The 21059-nt window shown below is 38.2% G+C and overlaps 1 protein-coding gene across 2 annotated transcripts in view; it reads left to right on the top strand.

Annotated features, from left to right (window-relative positions):
• YPEL2 (yippee like 2) overlaps positions 1-21059 on the top strand; it is a 71760-nt gene that overhangs the window by 7237 nt on the left and 43464 nt on the right. For both annotated transcript variants that reach the window (XM_074223578.1, XM_074223577.1), the window contains exon 2: positions 10873-11191. In XM_074223578.1, the coding sequence (XP_074079679.1) occupies positions 11075-11191 (117 nt within the window). In that variant the 5' untranslated portion in view covers positions 10873-11074. The remainder of the gene's footprint in view (positions 1-10872; positions 11192-21059) is intronic.

The following is a 21059-nucleotide window of genomic DNA, read 5'->3' as shown; positions in this document are numbered from 1 at the left end:
CATAGTCTTATCTCTTCTCTGGAGCCAAACTTGGTCATCGTAATTCTATAGTACCCAATTTAAAATGTCCTTTTCATTTGTGTTATTATGATCAGTGTATATATTTTTGCTTATTTCACTCTTTTTCAATTCATGCATATCTTACCATGTTTCTCAGAATTCTTTATTAATGTCTGCCCAGCTTGTATGAAACACTGGCACTGGTAACAAAAGAGACTAGGATGTCCTGGGTTCCAGTCTTTTACTTACTAGCTGTGGATGATTATGGACAAGTCAATTCACATCTAAGCCTCAGTTTCCACCAAAAAATGGTCATAATACCTATAGTACCTTCCTCACAACAGAAGACTCCAATGAAATAAAACTATATAGGTAGAACACTTTGTACATCATAAATAATAAAAATATTCCTTTAACACCCCTACTTTCCAACCCCATTCTGTCTAGTGTACCAGCTCTGGAAGAGAAGTTTTCAGTTTTAAAATAATTCATTGTTCACATGCAGAGGAGAAAGCCAGAAATTTGCTGCATACTTGGATTTTTTACCCCCCTTCTGTAAACAGTTTCTTAATAGTTTTTTTGAGATGAAATCCATCCATCTCTGAATTAGGGACAGCTGGAAAATCATAGCATCAGGGGAATTTTGGGCTGAAAGGGATCTTAAATATCCTATAATATAGTTCCCTCATTTTACATATGAAGAAACTGAAAGTCAAATTCACACAGATAAAAAGTAGCAGGTCTATGATTTGAAACCAGGTACTCTCCCCAATCCCATGCTCTTTCTCCTTTATACCAGATTAGCTGCTACTAAAGCATCCTTTTTTTTTTTTATTGCTTTTTGAATTTTACAATTTCTCCCCCAATCTCACTTCCCTCCTCCACCCCCACAGAAGGCAGTCTGATAGTCTTTACATTGTTTCTATGCTATAGAATGATCAAAACTGAATGTGTTGAGAGAGAAATCATATCCTTAAGGGAAAAGTAAAATATAAGAAATAGCAAAATTACCTAAAATACCTTTTTTAAAAAATTAAAGGTAATAGTCTTTGATGTTTGTTCAAACTCCACAATTCTTTCTCTGGATACAGATGGTATTCTCCATCACAGATACCCTAAAATTGTCCCTGATTGTTGCACTGATGAAATAAGCAGTCCATTAAGATTGATCATCAGCCCCATGTTGCTGTTAGGGTATACAATGTTCTTCTGGTTCTGCTCATCTCGATCAGCATCAGTTAAGGCATCCTTATTTTTTTTTTAAACAAAAATTATTTATTTTGAATTTTACAATTTTTCCCCTTATCTCACTTCCCTCCCCCCACCCCCCACAGAAGGCAGTCTGTTAGTCTTTACACTGTTTCCATGGTATACATTGATCTAAGTTAATGTGATGAGAGAAATCATATCCTTAGGGAAGAAAAATAAAGTATAAGAGATAGCAAAATTACATAATAAGATAACGGGTTTTCTTAAATTAAAGGTAATAATCTTTCAAACTCCACAATTTTTTCTCTGGATACAGATGGTATTCTCCATCACTGATACCTCAAAATTGTGCCTGATTGTTGCACTGAAGGCATCTTTTTGTGAAAGAAGCATGTGTCACTGTCTAGTTCTTACATTTACACCTTAAACTTAAAATCTCCAGATTCTTTGTCTAAAAAAGGCAGGAATCCCAGCCCCAGATGGAAGAGTCTGGAGTTTTAAAAACTTAATTTGAAATTGGAAGGTTAAAGTGGGACAGACTGAGGCAGTTGAGGACTGAATTATATTGGCAGGTTATGAGAATGGTGATATGGCTGCCTTTGGTCTCTAGATCTTTCTTCTTTTCTGGGCTTATGGGAGCTTCTTAAAACTGATGATAGGGCCTGCATTGTCAGTAGGTATCGAAAGAGGACAAATCTACACAATGAACTTACCATCCTGTTCTTCACAGAGGTAACATGGGGGATAAAGTGAATGAAGGTTGTGTTCTCATGCACTTTCTCTGAAATCAACTGCTATTCTGTTCTAGCTTTTTAGGAGAGAAGCTATTTCTAAGGCTTATCTAGCAGGTGTCTCTTAGAGCATATACTTAATTGGTGTTCCACCTGGACCAAAAAAAAAATGAAGCTCATGAATCCCATAACCTAAAGAAACACTCAAGAAAATTTTCTTATTCTACTTTTGACATCTCTGGCATGGTCTGCTTTTCATTTACAGTGACATAGTGTCAGGAAATCTTAGAAATCTGTTGTCTCTTACCCCAAGTCATGAATGTCCTTTTTAGATGGAGGCTGAGGAGAAAGTTGTTAGAATAGCATTTTAGAAGTGACTGGAAAGTGATCTCTACCTTTCACAGATGAGACCCAGAGAAGTGCTTGGGGTCACATATCAAGCTGGTGGTAGAGTTAATTTCCTCTTAAAAATAGTAACTTTTATTCCTATCTTTTAAAAGTTTGTAAAGGGCCTTGAGGAAGGAAGTACCTAATGTGATCAAGTTCAAAAAAGGACGAGTTGAAAAACACAGGGAACTAGCAACATTAAGCACAATAATTTACCTTCTGATACTGGGGCCCTTCAAACAAGGTTGAGTGAGGAATGATGTAACCTCTATCAATAGGTTAGTCACTGTGTTAAGTGCTAAGGATACAGAAAGGTAAAACAAAGTCCTTGCCCTCAAGTAGCTTACAATCTAATTATTGTAGCTAATACCTAATAATTAATCTAAACCATACATACCACTGCATGCAGGACATCTATTACACTAACAAATTGAGACAGGAAATGTACTCTCTCCTCATCTCCATCTTTTTTTCTCTTTCAGTCTAGTTTTCATCAAAGCTTAGCTCACTATCACCTGAGAGGTAGTTGTGGGTATAGTGGATGATCCATGGACCTTGGAGACAGGAAGACCTGGAGCCTCCAACTTAGGAGCTTTGTGTGGTTAACCTTTCATCTCTACAATGAGAAGTTTGGACAAGATGATCTCTAGGGTATCTCTAAATCCTATTAAATTCTCATATGAGACTTCATGTGATTTCCCCAACTCCTAGTGCCTTTTACCTTATCTTATTCTATATCATGTAAATGTTATCATCTTTCTTCCTACCCCCCCAAATATAAATTCCTTGAGATTAGAGACTGTTTTACTACATTTCTAGCACCTAGTAGGTAAATGCTTGTTGATTGATTTCATTTATACAAGTGAAATGGGAGGGACTTGAAGTTTTCCTCAGTGGCCCAATCAGCTTCCAATTTTACCAGAGCATCAAGTCTTTTGGGAAGCTCAGGAAAATGTCCTGTGCATCTTATGAAGCAATAGAATGTATGTGGTCTAAAAGAGAAAATGTGACCACATTGCTTTATGGCAGTATGTCTCTAATGAGAGAAATTTCTGTAAATCATGGCAGACCAGAGACATGATTGTGTCCTCTAGTTCCAAGTCTTAATATTAAATATATCAGTACAGAACATTCAGGTTCAGTTGCCCCTGTGAGACAGAGTCTGCTGGCAGGAGACAGAGTTTGCCATTTAACCTAAATGTTAAACCAAGGCAAAAATGGGCCATTGTAAAATATCAACCAGTCAATTGAGGATTTATTAAGCACCTATTACTACAAGGCAATGGGGATAAAATTTCAAAGAATGAAATGACTAGGGAAGCACATATTTAAGTAAAGAGATTAAAAAGACTGGGTCAAGAGGGCTATTCAATTTCAGAGTCCTAACAACCCATCTTTAGAAAACCAATTTTCTCTCTCTTCCTGTTTTAGTGTAGGGGTTAAAACCAACAATGGAAAAATCTCAGGTAATATCTTTTTACTTGATGAAAAGACAACCAACTAGTGACCTCTAACACCACAGGACTCCAGCTTCCAGTTAGATGTAAACAATCAGGATGCTCCAGGAGAATGTCTCTTCTCCATGCAGATGTTGTGACAGCTGCAAATCCCACATGCCCCCCTCCCCTCCAGTAAAGCCATGAATGAACGAATAGCCATGTGGTGAATACATTTACTTTGTTAACAGATGTTTCAAAGGCCTAAACCAGTATCCACAAGCAAAATTCCTTTTACTGGAGGTCTAGTCTTTGTGTCTAGATTCATGCCACAATACCAGGCTAGTACATTTCATGACCTCTGAATTGAAAATGTTGCCAAACTGGACCCTGTTAGCTTAATGAATGGAAAAAGATGAATTCTTTTCATCTTTTCTCAACATATTTGTGAAATCAATGCAGTCCTTTATATCAGAGGTAGAAGAGAGGTCTGTTTGGCTTATAAAGGAGAATATTTCCTCAATTGCCATTACTTGGTGGTTCAGATTTAAAAAAACTGGGTTAGATTTCAACCATATCTAAACCTGATATTAAAAGATTAATAGTTTTTTCCAAGTCAAAAGAGGAGAACTTACATAATGCTTCCTGATAAATATTGTTCTCTTTAAAAGAGTCAGTTGAGAGGTCAAAGAACACTTTGAATTTCTCTTTAATTTCTATAATTGTCTTCAAGACCCACAGCATATTCTTTGGACAGTCCTTAATAGTGGTATGTCTTTGTTCTTCAAGGGTATGTTTGGTGTTTTTAGAAGGCCTCATATTCAGTCAGAGCCAAACTTGGCACCTAATACTGATGATCAAGCTTGCAATAATATCATTTTGCATATACCTACAATGCCATTCTTTGGATTCTGGTAGTTCCCCTAAAGGCATCCCAGGCATGTTTGACCAGTTTCAGTATTGATGGAATAAGTACTTTGGCCTTCCTAGGTGACTACTGGGGAAAAGTAGCCTTTATTCAGATCTTTAAGTTTGGATCTATTTATCTTGAAGATAATTCTAGCTATGAAAAATGATTGTTTCTCTTATACATTATTTTTTTTAGGTTTTTGCAAGGCAATGGGATTAAGTGACTTGGCCAGGGTCACACAGCTAGGTAATTATTAAGTGTCTGAGGTTAGATTTGAACTCAGGTCCCCTGACTCCAGGACCCATGCTCTATTCACTGCTCCACCCAGCTGCCCCACTCTTATACATTATCAAAGGAGACTTTTTCCAGTGTGATAGGATGATTTGGCTATATAATAAGTTGTATAGGATGAGAGTATTTGAACTATGGAATCTTAAGTTGAGAGATGGCAAGAACCTTAGAGACTATTTAATCCAATCCCCTTTGGCTGCTTTCTTTGGAAGAATGCCATTTTGCTTTTTTTCTCTGAAGAAATAGCTTGCCTTCATGTCATTTGAAGGTTTGCAAAGTGCTTTTGCAGAAATTATCTTTTTATTTGATCACAACAAAAAAAAGGTAGATTTTGTGTTGAAGGTGGGAAAGGAGGGATTGTCACAAATTTCCTGAGTGAGCTGCTTAAAGAGAAAGGTTGGAGCTCAGATTTTATAGAAATCTCTAAATTGGTGAGTATGGGGTTATTAGAGAGCCTGACTTACTCCTGAACTCTTTCCCCCAACCCCAATCTCTTCCCTACCAATGAAACATTTAAGTCTCAAAAGAGAATTGTCACTGAAGTCAAAGTGTACAACCTGGAGAGTCTGCTATCCTTTGAGATAGATGAGCTTACCTGGTGTCTTCTGTCCCTCTTAAGTACTAATTAATATCTATAAGGATCACTGTTAGTGGTATAATGGTTTTTCTTTCTCACTGTCTCTCTGTTAAAGCCCGCCTGCTCTTGACCTGAGGCAGGGATGAGAGTTATAGGAGAGATGTATTTTTTTTTTAAAATCATCCTCTTCCCCACCCCCAGAAAAAAAAAAATTGCATGTTCAAGGAATGAGTCTGGTTGTCTTGTGGCTTTTTATCTTTAGATTTTTTCACCACCAGACCAAATCCTTCCAATCCTGCCACACACTATCATGGTGAAGATTTTGCTTGAGAACATTTACACAATTCCAACCCTGGTGGCTCATGTGAAGAATAATGGGTTTGGACTGGGGCCTAGTAATGTGAGGTGAGGAAGGCTTTGCACTAGCCCATAAAACTGGGCCTGTTGAGGTGAAATGGTGCTTCTGGACTGAAATTATTGGGATTTTCCTGTTTTGGTTGTGGCTTATTCAGGAAAAGGTATCTGTCTGGGTGAAGGAGTTTTGGCCACATATGCTGGCAAGGTTTGGAGTGTGCTGCTGTTGGACTTTACCCTTCATAGAATGTTGCCAAGTTCCTTGTTTTTAATAATAATATTTCACATCTTTACTTCTATCTCCCTTGTTGATAATAGGGAGCCAGCTATTGGTAGCAAGTCTTTCTTTAATTTTCACAGTGATAGATTATTACTTCATTTAAAATGGTGTTTAATTTGTACATGTATCCTGAGGCTTTTAAATATTGAGCTTATTTGGTTAGTTGGAAATCAATCTGGGCTTCACCAGAGCCCATGCTTCTTGTTTACAGACGACAAAACAAAAGACCCAGGTGGTTTAAAGCTTATGGTGAGTTAGCTAGAAGCAGATTCTGCCCAAGGGTCATTTGGAACCTGTAACTTCATTCTTCCTTTTTTTCTTCTGTTCATCATACCTTATATTCACTCTTGTTTTTCACCTGATAATCCAGGACAAAGACATAGAAAGAAGTAGTCTGGTTCCCCTCTTCCCCCCCCCCCTTTTGTGGGGTCTGGGAGGAAATAGTTTTCTACTTAAAGCTTGTTTTTCATCTAATCCCACCTTTCATCATGGCCTGGGAGGACTTCCCTGAATCTTTTTGTCCTAGTCTTCCCTTTCTTCCTCTTCCTTCTCACATACCTGAAACAGTGACTTTCTTCCCCTTTCAACAAGATACCTTTCTATCCCCCACCAAATCCTAACTCCCCATCTCCAAAAGAGGAGTGTGAACAAGATGGCAGTCAGCCAAGTTGAGATTCTTCCTCCCAAAGCCTCCTAAAGGAGCTTCTCCAGCTTCTCTGGCTGAGGAGGGCTCCCTGGTGCTGATGAATTAGTGCCTTTGGCTCTTGTTTGTTTTTGTTCATCACTGCAGTAAGGAGATTGTGTGGTTTTGTGTGTATGTGTATGTGTTTGTGTCTTTCTGCTGGCATGTGAAGGGTACATCTCTGAGATAGTAGATATGAATACATTTTAGGACCCAGGATTGAGTAAAACCAGAACTTCTCTTCCTTCTGAAGAACATAAGTGCAAGAAGAAATAACCCTGCTCCTGGTAAATGCATAATTTAGAATCTGCCCTGTATGGATAAGAAAACAGACTGCAGCTGCTGTATAAACCCAGACTGGCAGCCAGGGGCTTGTTTTCTTTTCCTCCCACAGTGTTTGCTCAGGATGGGGGGGGGTTGTGGTCAGAGTTTGTCCTCCCTTCTGCCCTGCCTTCCACCATCCAGCAAAGACTGGACTTCAGAAGCATTTGGTCCAAGAGGAAGCTATTTGCCTTCTTCCCTCCTGCTCTTACCCATCTTCTATAGGAGCTTCATCTTTGTATGATGCTAAATTATCAGGATTTCTTAGTCAGGGAATAAAGAGGAGGTCTGGAAACCTGGAGTGGATTATCAGGTTTTTCCTACCCAGGGACATTATATATTTTCATAGCCACTGACACATAGTGGTTCAATTTTAGCTCCAAAAGATGACCCCCTTTGTCAATAGTATACTTAGAGCTGCTAGTATATGACTCACTGGATGATTCTCTTCGGTTCTGTGCTCTGGTACGTGTGTGTGTGTGTGTGTGTGTGTACATGGAGGGAAGGAGGGAGTTGAGGGGATCAGGAAGAAAAGAAAAGAAAGGTGCTGTCTGTGGTCTGGGTAATGACTTATGTAGGACATTACCATCAGCAAATGGGACCTTAGGCAAGATTTTCATTCCCACATGCCAAAATGGTTGGAATGCTAGTCAGATGACCAGAGTTTGAGAATCTTGGCTTGTATGACTGAGGGCAAGTCACTTTCTATAAAATGAAAGGGTTAGATTACATAGATCACTGAAGTTTCAAAATCCAATGATTCTATTGAAAATGGGGGCCTTATCATGATGAAGGCACATAAAATCATAGGTAAAGAAGTTTCCACCATTATTTTCATCATTGTCATTGATGGCTGAGGTGGTGTCAACTCAACTGTAATTTTCATACAATACCTTGCTGGTTTTCTATGATGCTGATTGAGAGTTCACTCAGACAATGACAGAAATGGAGAGTGCTTGGGGGGGCCTTCTCCTCTCACATGAATTTATCCCCAAACATGGTTCTGAGGCAACCTTCAGAGGAGAGGAAACATTGGAGCAGCCCTGGATACTGGATACTGCTGAGTTCTCTGCTTGCTCCCTTCTCCCCAGGCATCCTCAAATGGACCTGTACCTGAGGTCTTAGCATCAGAGCAGGACCACCCCTTCTCTCTCCCTCTGCCCCCATGCTCCCTCAAGCTGCACACTGTCCATTTGTGACAACTTTTCCTCTTTCAAGCTTCATTTCAACTTGATTTCACCCTTGATTAAAACATGGAGGGAGGAAGGACAGCACATACTGTTTCCTGTTGTCCGTTCTGCAAAGGCTGTATGTATGTCTCAGCTTTAACATAGTCAGACCAAAGGTTTTCCTGGTTTATTATCAAGGGAAGAAAAATACACACTTGAGATCAGACTATGGGTACCTCAAGTCTGAGTGTTAATTCACCTAATATCTCTCAGGTTAAATGTTAAAGAAGCATATGGGAATCAGATAAGACTTGGATTTGAATCCCTCTCCTTAATATCAATTAGCTGTGTGACCCTGAGAAAGTCATTTAACGTCTCTCATTCTCAGTATTTATGTAAAGTGGAAGTAAAAATGATTGTTTGAGGGTGCAAATGAGATAATGCTGTAAAATACTATGAAAGTCTTTAATAATATTATTATTGCTCTTATCATCTGAGTATAGATGGGGACTCTAAGTAGAAGTGGACAAGCCTCTTAGAAGATTTAAAAAAAACTTTATTGCTACACTCAAGAGAAGAAAGAGAATAGCTGCCAGAGGGAGCAATTTCAGTTTTCATCCTTCTGCAATGTGGCACAAGGGAAGGGAGGGTCTTTTAGAAAATTTAACTACAAAATATGGTGGGCTTAGTAAAAAGGGTAAGGTGCTTTGAATACTCTCTGAAAAGCCAGATGGATTCCCAGATATAAATCCAGTAAGAGAAGACTTGATTTTGTTTGTCTTCCTCCCCCAGCTCTCTAAATAATTTTATCTTCAAAGCATGATGCAAGTGTTAATTAACACTCACAGCTCTCCTGGGAGGTAGGCGAGTAGAAGCACCCCCAGTAAAAGAAGCCCATGAAATAAACAGGGTCTGGAATAGCTGAGTGGGCCTGAGGGTGGACTTAGAGCCTGGGGACCTCCCCCTCCTCTCTTTGAGAGCTCTACTTAACCTGGGGCCATCATTATCCAGTGTCTGAAGGCTTCCCTATGAAGAGGACCACATATTCTTGGTATAGTCAACTTACAGTGGATGATGTGTAGCTTCTTGGGGTGAGGTATTTGACCCCCTGTATTGTCCATGAGGCCCAGAGAGAGACAGCAGAGAAGAAATTCTGTTTCAGAAATTGCCCCAAACAGGAGGGGTCTGGGTAAAACTTAATAAGCTTTTCCTCTGTCTACACAGATCAGTAGGACCTAAAATTGTGGAAAATAAATTTTCTTTTAAATTTATTTCCACTTATAGTTCATATAGGGGAGAGTGCCAGGCCTGGAGTCAGGAAGACTCATCTTTCTAAATTCAAATGTGACTCCAAACACTGATTTGCTGGGTGACTGTGGGCAAGCCATTTAGCCCTACTTGCCTCAGTTTCCTCATCTGTAAAATGAGCTGGAGAAGGAAATGGCAAACCACTTTAGTTTCTTTGCCAAGAAAACCCTAAAGACAGAACAGCAACACTGTACAAAAGCTTATATAGATTATATGCCCATAGTGAAATGTTGCAGAATGTGAGCCTTCAGGGCATGCACTTAGCTTTTACCTTTTTTTTGTACCTCTAGGGCTTATGATAGTATCTAGCATATGCTCAATAAAATAGATGCTTAATAATGCTAGCTGACTGAATGGCTTCCTTAAAAGTTGATCAGACAGTCTTCTGCTCATGTTTAAGGCCTTCCACTCTGCTCAGTTCAATTTAATAAAGACCTATTAAAATAATAACATCTAATAAAGACTTGCCATGGTCAGTGTGTACTGTACTGTGTTATCTAGGGATGTGGAGAAGAAAAAAATGGCATGGTACTTGGTCTCAAGAAACTAATGTTCAGCAATTAATTTCCAGGCCTAATTTTAGGAGCAAAGACTGATTTCGTTGTTGGGAATCAGATTCTAAGCCTTGGGGTACAGCAAAGGCAAGGAAGAGGATCCCCTTCAAGACTTTTCTCCATGAACCCTGGCTCAGTATATTTTTGAGTCTGACCTTTCCCCGCAAATTTGATCCAACTTGGTGGATTAAAATTTTTTTTTTTTAACAAAAATCTATCCTCCCCCTTCCTCCTCTCTTCCGTAATAAACATACATAGTAGAACAACCTCCTACAAAGACAGGTCCGAAATGTCTCATTCTGTACCCTGAGCCCATTCATCTCCCCTCTCTTTCAGGATGAGGGTAGTATCCAGCTTGTTGGATTTTTGGGTAGCTGTCGAATACACTTCCAACTTGGGTATTGTATCTAGGAGTGTCTGTCACCATTCAGCAAAAGTAGGGATTTTGAGTCCTCTACAATGTTTCACTTTTCCATTTAATTTTCTTTTGACAATATGACGAAGAACAGCATTTAAGAAACAAGACCTTTTAGTCCTAGAGGGGAACTTTGGGCTCTCCTTGTCTTCTGGCTCACTTCATAGGCAGCATCTCTGACAGCTTTTGAGCTATGAGTCAGAAGTTTTGGTCCCATGGCTAATTATTTTTCTCTCTCGGCACTGCAGGCTGCTGACAAGGTGCTGCAGACTTCTGCCTGCAAGCAAGTCCTTCCTAAGCCATCGCCAGTGTGTGGAGCCTGCCCCACACCTGCCACCTGCCAAAACCACGGCCTTTACTTGTGTCTTTCGGTGTTTCCCTTGTGACCCGTCCTGTGGGAGCACCTCCTGGGCCACCCCTGAGTTTGGGCAGCACTCAGCAGCGGCTCCAATGGTGAAGATGACAAGATCCAAGACTTTTCAGGCATATTTGCCTTCCTGCCACCGGACCTACAGCTGCATTCACTGCAGGGCTCACCTGGCTAATCATGATGAACTCATTTCCAAGGTAGGGGTGTCCCACCTCGTGCTGCCCCCGATTTTATATGTGCCCCCTTGGTGGGAGTATTCTTTCCCTCATTCATAACTCTACTATGATGATTGCACTGTTTCACAAACTCATTGGTGAGGTCACCTGCCTTTCTCACCCCCAGTTACCCCATTTTGATGCTTATAGACAAGCAAGAAGATGTTTGGGAGATGGCAGGAACTTGGTATAATTTACCTTAAGTCTGAGGAAATTGCACGTCAGCCAGCCTACAAATCATCTAGGGGGCTGATTAAAGGGGCTAATGAGGTGTGATGGGGTATGGTTATCTTGTGCACAATGGCTTGAACATATTATTATAGTATTTCTTGGGCTGGTTTGGATGACAGTCAAAGATAATCACTTACATTTAAGGTTACCCAGTTGTCCTTAACCTACTATGTGTCACACACTTCTGTGGCAATCTGGTAAAGTCTTGTACTCCTTCAGAGAATGATTTTAAAATACATAAAATACATAGAATTACCAATTCTATTGAAGCATAGTTTTGTGTGTTTGTGTGTGTGTAACGAGTTCGCAGGATCTTTCCCCCAGGTTAACAATCTCCTTCTGCTGAAGAGGCCAGTTTCTAGGGAGAGCCAAAGAGAAATTAGTTAGAGAACTGATGTGAAGGCATCAGGTCCTAGAAGGTCCTAGGAACAGAATCCAGAGCCTAGTCCAATCTCCTCCTTTTATAGATGGGGAACCTGTATCTCAGGAAAGTTAAACGATTTGCCCAAGGTATTCCATAAGTAATAAGAATCTGAGGCAGGATTTGAACACAGATCCTTTGACTCTGGACTAGGGCATTTGATCTAGATATCTAGGCCACTTGTTACCTGACCATATGATATAAAATGTTGCTTGTTTTGGTCATACAAAAGCATCCATCTTTCCTTCTCAGTTAGACTCCCTCTCCCTCTAGATCTCCTGAGGGCAGAAAACTGCCCTCTCTTCTCCCCTTCCCCAATTCCTCTGACCTATCCTTACTTAGATCTAATGATGAAGTTAGTACCAGAGGCACTACCTTAGGCAGGCCCCAGGCCCTTGGGGGTCATCCAGATTAGAAGCTAGTTCTCTGGATTTTGAAATGGGGAGTACAAGGGTCATCATGGAAAGTGGAAGTTTCCTTCTAAAAGGAAACTATTAGAGGAAAAACCTTCATCTAAGCTCCTGTTTTATTGAGAAGTGGTCAGTATTGCTGGGAAAATCAATCCAGATCTATGGTTTTCCTGATGTGTCAATGGGAAACTCCCTGGGTTTCATCTGAAACTACCATGAGGCAGAGGCCTGGGAAGGGGATGGTGGAGGGATTGTGTGTGCTCAGTCTTTAGCCTCAGGCCCCAGGAATCCCAGCAGTAATGGGACTGAGGTTTGCCATGACTAGGAGTCATCTGGGTTAAGCTGCTTGCTGGGGCAAGGGGACCTTGAGCTTCAAGTGCAGCCCCAAGGCTGCTCTTGACCCATTACAGAACACAGCAGGATAAAGACACAATTATCAGCTTACTAAACTGAGTTGAAGTGGGGGAGCCTGTTAATCCTGGTAGAGCAGAGTTTCCCATCTGACTGCCTAAGTACAGTGAATGAAAATGGCTACTGGAGCAGAGAAAATGATAGAATATAAAGCAAAGGCTCTTAAACTGTCCATAGATAGATTTCAGTCAGTTTATGAACTTATGTGGGGAAAAAAATGACATCTTTAACTTATCTCTAACTGAAATTTAGCATTTCCCTCAATATAGATTTTTAAAGAAACATTCTTCTGTGAAGGGGGTCTGATCAGCAGTCTGCCAAAGAAGGGGCACCATGACTCCCAAAAGGTCAAAAACCCCTGGGAAAGAGGAATCTCAGAAGAGCGGAACCAGACAAAGTAGACAGAGCCTCCTCTCTCTCCTGGGTCTGAGCCAAGGGTTTTCAGTTACCAGTAATTTTGAGATCTAAGCTTCAATGCAGTAGCTAACTTCCCTGCTTGGAGAAGCTCCTGTTTAGCCTTGGAACCTTGGTTCAACTTTTGGTGCTGTCTTGGAAGTAAAAGCTAACCCTGCTGGATTTTTGTAGTCATTAGCCAGTTTGATTCTACTTCAGATTTCAATGAAAAAGAGAATATGGCTTAGAAGCCTCTTGAGGCAACTACATTCTTATCTAAATAGAAGGGGAGGGCAAGAGTTTGCTAGTAACTCTTGTATTCTTTTGTTCTGTTTTCTTTGGTCTGTTTCCTTTCCCTTTCTGCCTCCTCCTCTCTAATGCTCTTTTATCATTAGACCCAAAACAATTCAGCCTACATTTATTTTTAATGTTTTTTTAATTTTTTCCAATTACATGCAAATATAAGTTTTCAGCATTTGTCTTTTTTTGTAAGTTTTTGAATTCCACATTTTTCCACCACCTTTCTTTTCTTCTCCCTTCCTCATGACATTGAGTAGTCTGATATAAATTGTCCATGTACAATCATGGTTAACATATTTCCATATTAGTCATGTTGTGAAAGGAGGATCAAAATGAAAGGGGAAAAAAATGAGAAAGAAAAAAGAAGTTTTAAATATTGGACATAGTATGCTTTCACTCAGAAAAATTCAGTTGCATTCGGACTCCAAAGTTTTTCCTCTGTATGTAGATGGCATTTTTTTCTTTTTTTTCTTTTTCTTTCTGTTTTTCTAAATATATGAAAAGATAGTTTTCAGCATTCCTTTTTTTGTAAGACTTTGAGTTCCACATTTTTCTCTTTCCCTCCCCCTCCCCTTGAAAGTGAGCAGTCTGATATAGGTTATATATGTAACACTATTTTAAACCTATCTCCATATTAGTTATGTTGTGACAGAAGAATCAGAACAAAAAAAGGGGGGGAGACCACAAGAGGAGAAAAATACAAAATAGAAAACATTTTAAAGTAGTATACTTTTTCTACATTCAAACTCCATAGTTCTTTCTCTGGATGTGGATGGTATTTTTCCATCACAAGTCTTTTAGAATTGTCTTTGATATGTACTGCTGAGAAGAGCTAAATCTATCATATTGATCATCTCACAATGTTGCTGTTAATGTATACAATGTTCTCCTGGTTCTGCTCATTTCATTTTAGCATCAGTTCATGCAAGTCTTTTCAGGTTTTTCTGAAGTCCTGTCCCTCATGATTTCTTTCAGAACAATAGTACTCCATCATAGTTATAATTTGTTCAACTATTCCCCAATTTCCAATTTGTCACTACAAAAAGAGCTGCTAACAGCCTGCATTTGTTAAGGGTCTGCAATGTGGAAAGTACTTTAGTGGACAGATGTAGAGTTCTGCCTTTAGGGACTCTAATCTGACAGCTTGACTTGTTGCCTTGGCAAGTTTTTGGATTTTCTAATAATTCCTTGGCCCTTAAAATCTTTTCATGAAAAAAAGTTGGGGGAGCTCTGTTTTCCTCTCTCTGGTTGAAAATAGCTTTTTAGCCAGCCAAGGTCACAATGACCATGACTCTGGATTGAAACCTTTAGGTCAGTTGGGAAAGTGACATGTCAAAAAATTGTGAGAATTCCAATTTTTCACATACTTTTATTGTCTCAATTCCAATCTTTTAATATTAAACCAGTATTTGGATTTTTCAAGATCTTTTCCATTTTTTCATTTTCCATATTCCTTAGAATAAGGCAAGTGGTAGTGGAGGAAAGGAAAGACAGTTGATTTTTCTGATAAAGTAACAGAATAGGAGATGGGTTTGGGGAATGACTCCTTCCCACAGGAATTCCATTATGGTAGGAGGTATGCTTCTGGTCATGTGATTATCAATCACATAAGATCTGATTGGTCAAAGTTGACTTTTTTAGACACACATTCTCCCAGATAATGAATTGAATATTCATGCCCTAAACATAGTGAAAGAAGAGGAGAGGGAGGATTACTGTGATATCTCACTCATGTCAGTCTGAGCAGGAGATGATAGGGAGCTTAGGTTGAAAGACTATGAAGTGTTAAATGAATTGCAAAGGGAAAAAGTGTCTGGTTGGCTCTAGGGATTCTTTTTTTAATTAAAGATTTTATTTATTTTAAGTTTTACAATTTTTCCCCCTGATCTTACTTCCCTCCCCCACCCCCCCACAGAAAGAAATTTGTCAGTCTTTACATTGTTTGCGTGTTGTATATCGATCCAAATTGAGTGTGTTTAGAGAGCATAAAGTATAAGAAATAACAAGATCAGACAATAAGATAGCAGTTTTCTTTTCTAAATTAAAAGGAATAGTCCTTGAACTTTGTTTAAACTCCATGGTTCTTTATGTGAATACAGATGGTATTCTCTCTCTTTTTTTATTAAAGATATTATTTAAGTTTTACAATTTTCCCCCCATCTTACTTCCCTCCCCCCCACCCCCACCCCCCACAGAAAGCAATCTGTCAGTCTTTATTTTGTTTCCATGTTGTACATTGATCCAAATTGAGTGTGATGAGAGAGAAATCATATCTTTAAGGAAGAGACAAAAAGTCTAAGAGATAACAAGATCAGACAATAAGATATGTTTTTTTTCTAAATTAAAGGGAATAGTCCTTGAACTTTGTTCAAACTCCATAGTTCTTTATCTGGATACAGATGGTATTCGCCATCACAGACAGCCCAAAATTGTTCCCGATTGTTGCTCTTATGGAATGAGTGAGTCCTTCAAGGTTGAATATCACCCCCATGTTGTTAGGGTGTACAGTGTTTTTCTGGTTCTGCTCATCTCACTCAGCATCAGTTCATGCAAATCCCTCCAGGCTTCCCTGAAATCCCATCCCTCCTGGTTTCTAATAGAACAATAGTGTTCCATGACATACATATACCACAGTTTACTAAGCCATTCCCCAATTGAAGGACAGTTACTTGATTTCCAATTCTCTGCCACCACAAACAGGGCTGCTATGAATATTTTTGTACAGGTGGTGTTTTTACCCTTTTTCTTCATCTCTTCAGGGTATAGAACCAGTAGTGGTGTTGCTGGATCAAAGGGTATGCACATTTTTGTTGCCTTTTGGGCATAGTTCCAAATTTCTCTCCAAAGAGGTTTAATGAGTTCACAGCTCCACCAACAATGCAATAGTGTCCCAGATTTCCGACAATCCTTCAAACAATGATCATTATCCTTTCTGGTCATATTGGCCAGTCTGAGAGGTGTGAGGTGGTACCTCAGAGAAGCTTTAATTTGCATTTCTCTAATAAGTAATGATTTAGAGCAATTTTTCATATGACTATGGATTGCTTTGATCTCATCTGTAAATTGCCTTTGCATATCCTTTCACCATTTGTCAACTGGGGAATGGCTTTTTTTAAAAATATGACTCAGATCTCTCTATATTTTAGAAATGAGTCCTTTGTCAGAAACATTAGTTGTAAAGATTCCCAGTTTACTACATTTCTTTTGATCTTGGTTATAGTGGTTTTATCTGTGCAAAAGCTTTTTAATTTAATGTAATTGAAATCATCTAGTTTGTTTTTAGTGATGTTCTCAACCTCTTCCTTAGTCATAAACTGCTTCCCTTTCCACAGATCTGACAGGTAAACTAGTCCTTGATCTTATAATTTGCTTATAATATTGTTTTTTATGTCTAAATTCTGTATCCATTTGGATCTTACCTTGGAATAGGGTGTGAGGTGTTGGTCTAATCTAAGTTTCTTCCATACTAACTTCCAGTTTTCCCAGCAGTTTTTAATCAAAAAGAGAGTTTTTATCCCAATAGCTGAACTCTTTGGCTTTATCAAGCAGCAGATTACTATCATTGTTTCCTGCTATTGCACCTAGTCTATTCCACTGGTCCACCACTCTATTTCTTAGTCAATACCAGACAGTTTTGATGCCTGATGCTTTAAATTATAATAATTTTAGATCAGGTCAGGCTAAACCCCCTTCTTTTACACTTTTTTTCATTAAATCCCTGGAAATTCTTGATTTTTTCATTTCTCCATATGAATTTACTTACAACTTTTTCTAAGTCATTAAAGTGATTTTTTTTAGGTTTTTGCAAGGCAAATGGGGTTAAATGGCTTGCCCAAGGCCACACAGCTAGGTGATTATTAAGTGTCTGAGACTGGATTTGAACCCAGGTACTCCTGACTCCAAGGCCAGTGCTTTATCCACTATGCCACCTAGCCGCCCTCATTAAAATGTTTTTTTTTTGGAATTTTGATTGGTAGGGCACTAAACAGGTAGTTTAGTTTTGGTAGAATTGCCATTTTTATTATATTAGCTCTACATATCCATGATCAGTTAATGTTTGCCCAGTTATTTAAATCTGATTTAATTTGTGTGAGAAGTGTTTTATAATTTTTTTCAAAAAGTTTCTGAGACTGCCTTGGCAAATAGAGTCCCAGATGTTCTATATTGTCTGAGGTTACTTTGAATGGGATTTTTCTTTCTTGCTCTTCCTGCTCTATCTTGCTAGTCATATATAGAAAAGTTGAGGATTTATGAGGGTTTATTTTATATCCTGCAACTTTGCTAAAATTGCTAATTGTTTCCAGTAGATTTTTGGATGGTTTCTTGGGATTCTCTAGGTATACCATCATGTCATCTGCAAAAAGTGAGAATTTTGTCTCCTCCTTCCCAATTCTAATTCCTTCAATTTCTTTTTCTTCTTTTATTGCTGAAGCTAACATTTCTAATATGTTATTGAATAGTAGTGGTGATAATGGGCATCCTTGTTTCACCCCCTGATCTTATTGGGAATGCCTCTAGCCTCTCCCCATTGAATATAATGCTTGTTGATGGTTTCAGATAGATACTGCTAATTATTCTAAGGAACAGTCCATTTATTCCTACACTCTCTAGTGTTTTTTAGTAGGAATGGATGCTGTATTTTATCAAAAGCTTTTCCAGCATCTATTGATATGATCATATAATTTCTGATAGGTTTGTTGTTGATATAATTGAGTATACTAAGAGTTTTCCTAATATTGAACTAACCCTGCATTCCTGAGATAAATCCCACTTGATCATAATGTATTATCCCAGCAATAACTTCTTGTAATTATTTTGCTAAGATTTTATTTAAGATTTTTACATCTATATTCATCAGGGAGATAGGTCTATAATTTTCTTTCTCTAACTCTTCCTGGTTTAGGTATCAGCACCATATTGGTTTCATAGAAAGAGTTAGGCAGAGTTCCATCTTCCCCTATTTTTCCAAAGAGTTTATATAGAATTGGAACCAATTCTTAAATGTTTGGTAGAATTCACTTGTGAATCCATCAGGCCCTGGAGATTTTTTCTTAGGGAGTTCAATGATGGCTTGTTGAATTTCTTTTTTCTGAGATAGGGTTGTTTAGGTATTTAATCTCCTCTTCATTTAACCTGGACAGCTTATATTTTTGTAAATATTCATCCATTTCACTTAGATTGTCAAATTTATTGGCATAGAGTTGGGCAAAATAATTTTGAATTATTTAATTTCCCCCTCATTGGTGGTGAGTTCACCTTTTTTGTTTATGATACTAGCAATTTGGTTTTCTTCTTTTTTTAATCAAATTAACCAGAAGTTTATCAATTTTACTGTTTTTTTCATAAAACTAACTCTTGGTTTTATTTATTAATTCAATAGTTTTTTTGCTTTTATTAATTTCTCCTTTAATTTTTAGAATTTCTAATTTGGTATTTAATTGGGTATTTTAAAGTTGTTTTTTTCTCACTTTTAGTTGTATATTTAGTTCATTGATTTCCTCTTTCTCTATTTATTCATGTAAATATTTAAAGATGTATAATATATCCCCTGACAGCTGCCTTGAGTGAATCCCATCGGTTTTGGTATGTTGTTTCATTATTGTCATTATCTAGGATAAAATGATGAATTTTTTTTCTATAATTTGCTTTTTTGATCCACTCATTCTTTAAATTTCTGTCCAATTTATTCTGGGTCTATATCTCCCTGGCCTAATATTGCATGTGACTTTTATTGCATTGTGATCTGAGAAAGATGTATTCACTATTTGTGCCTTTTATGTCCTGGTACATGGTCAGTTTTTGTGTAAGTGCCATGTACTGGAGAGAAAAAGGTATATTTCTTTGTATCCACACTCAATTTCCTCCATAAGTCTACCATATCTAGTTTTTCTAACTATTTACCTACTTAACTTTTTTTTGGTAAGGCAATGTGGTTAAGTGACTTGCCCAAGGTCACACAGCTAGCTACTTATTAAGTGTCTGAGGCCAGATTTGAACTCAGGTACTTCTGACTGCAGGGCCGGTGTTCTATTCACTGTGCCACCTAGCCTCCCCTTTCTCCTTAACTTCTTTCTTGTTTATTCTTTGTTTTGATTTATCTAGATCTGAGAGTGGGAGGTTGAGGTCTCCCACTAGTAGAGTTTTGTTGTCTATGTTGTAGTTCTTTCAGCTTCTCCTCTAAGAATTTGGATGCTACCCCATTGGGTGCATATATATTTAGTATTGAAATCACTTTATTGTCTATGGTAATTTTTAGGAGAATATAGTTTCCTTCCTTATCTATTTTAATGCTATCTATTTTTGCAGATGTTTTGTCTGAGATAAGGATTGCTACCCCTGATTTTTTCACTTCAGCTAAAGCAAAATATATTTTGCTCTAGGGATTCTTTGAAGGCTCTTCATGTTTTCCCTCAACTCTTTTTTTTCAGTTTAGCATTTTAGATTTTATAATAACAAAAACTTGATGATTTATGTAAAATAAACTAATGCTTTATATAATTTTATTTCATGTGATATTCACCATCTACCTTTGAAGGTAGCCATTATTATTCCCATTTTATAGATGAAGAGATATGAAATGTAAATTTTCTATAGCATATGTGTGTGTGTGGGGGGGGCCTTCAAAGGTAGTTCTCCTTAGTATGGACCCATTTCTCTTTCTTTTATATTATAGTGCCTCTCCAATGTGTAGTGTAAGAAACTTTTTTTGAATTATCCCTTGAAATATATCATAGATCATATATTATAGATGGGACCCAGTAAAGTGCTATTCCCATGCTTCTCCTAAAGTCCTACTCCAATGCTTATTCCTCATGATATGTAGATCAACATACATTTTCTGAAGCTATGCCAGAAGAGTATAAACTCATTTAACAAAGTCCTATTGAGGGGCTGCTGGTTGAACCTCTGAATAGAGAACCATCCTGGCGTCAGAAGGACCCGAGTTCAAATCTGAACTGAAACACTTCCTAGTTGTATGACCCCTGGCCAAGTCACTTAGTTCTGATTGTCTCCACAAATAAATAAAATGAGTACATTTAAAAAAGCTAAAAAATAAAACAAGGTCCCACTGAGTTGCAAAGCCTTTGGGTATAGACCTAGTTGGAGAGTATGGCTTTTGTACAAGGACAATCTGTGTTGGTGGAGGGAAAAAATTATAAATCTCTGAAGTAACAATAACATTAAAAAAATTTTTTTTCTTTCAGGCAATGGGGTTAAGTGACTTGCCCAAGGAAACATAACTAGGCAATTCTAGTTCAGATTTGAACTCAGGTCCTCCTGACTCGAGGGCCAGTGCTCTATTCACTGTTCCACCCAGCTGCCCCTTAAGTTAATATATTTTTTAAAAATATTATTTATTTTTAATAATTTTTCTTTTTAATCTTTGAGTTCTAAAATCTTTCCTTCCCTCCTATCCCTAATGTCCACTGAGAAGGCAAACAATAGGATATCAATTATATATGTGAAATCATTCAAAATGTTATTTCCATTAGCTAAGTGTTATTTTTCAAGGCAATGGGGGTTAAATGGCTTGCCCAAGGCCACACAGCTAGGTAATTATTAAGTGTCTGAGGTTGGATTTGAACCCAGGCACTCCTGACTCCAAGGCTGGTGCTTTATCCACTGAGCCACCTACCTGCCCCCATTAGCTAAGTTTTAAGACAGGTTTGGAATCCAGGTATTC

This window comes from Macrotis lagotis, chromosome 2 (genome assembly GCF_037893015.1).
Source record: "Macrotis lagotis isolate mMagLag1 chromosome 2, bilby.v1.9.chrom.fasta, whole genome shotgun sequence".
NCBI lineage: Eukaryota > Metazoa > Chordata > Mammalia > Peramelemorphia > Peramelidae > Macrotis > Macrotis lagotis.
This window is presented reverse-complemented; position numbering and strand designations above follow the sequence as displayed.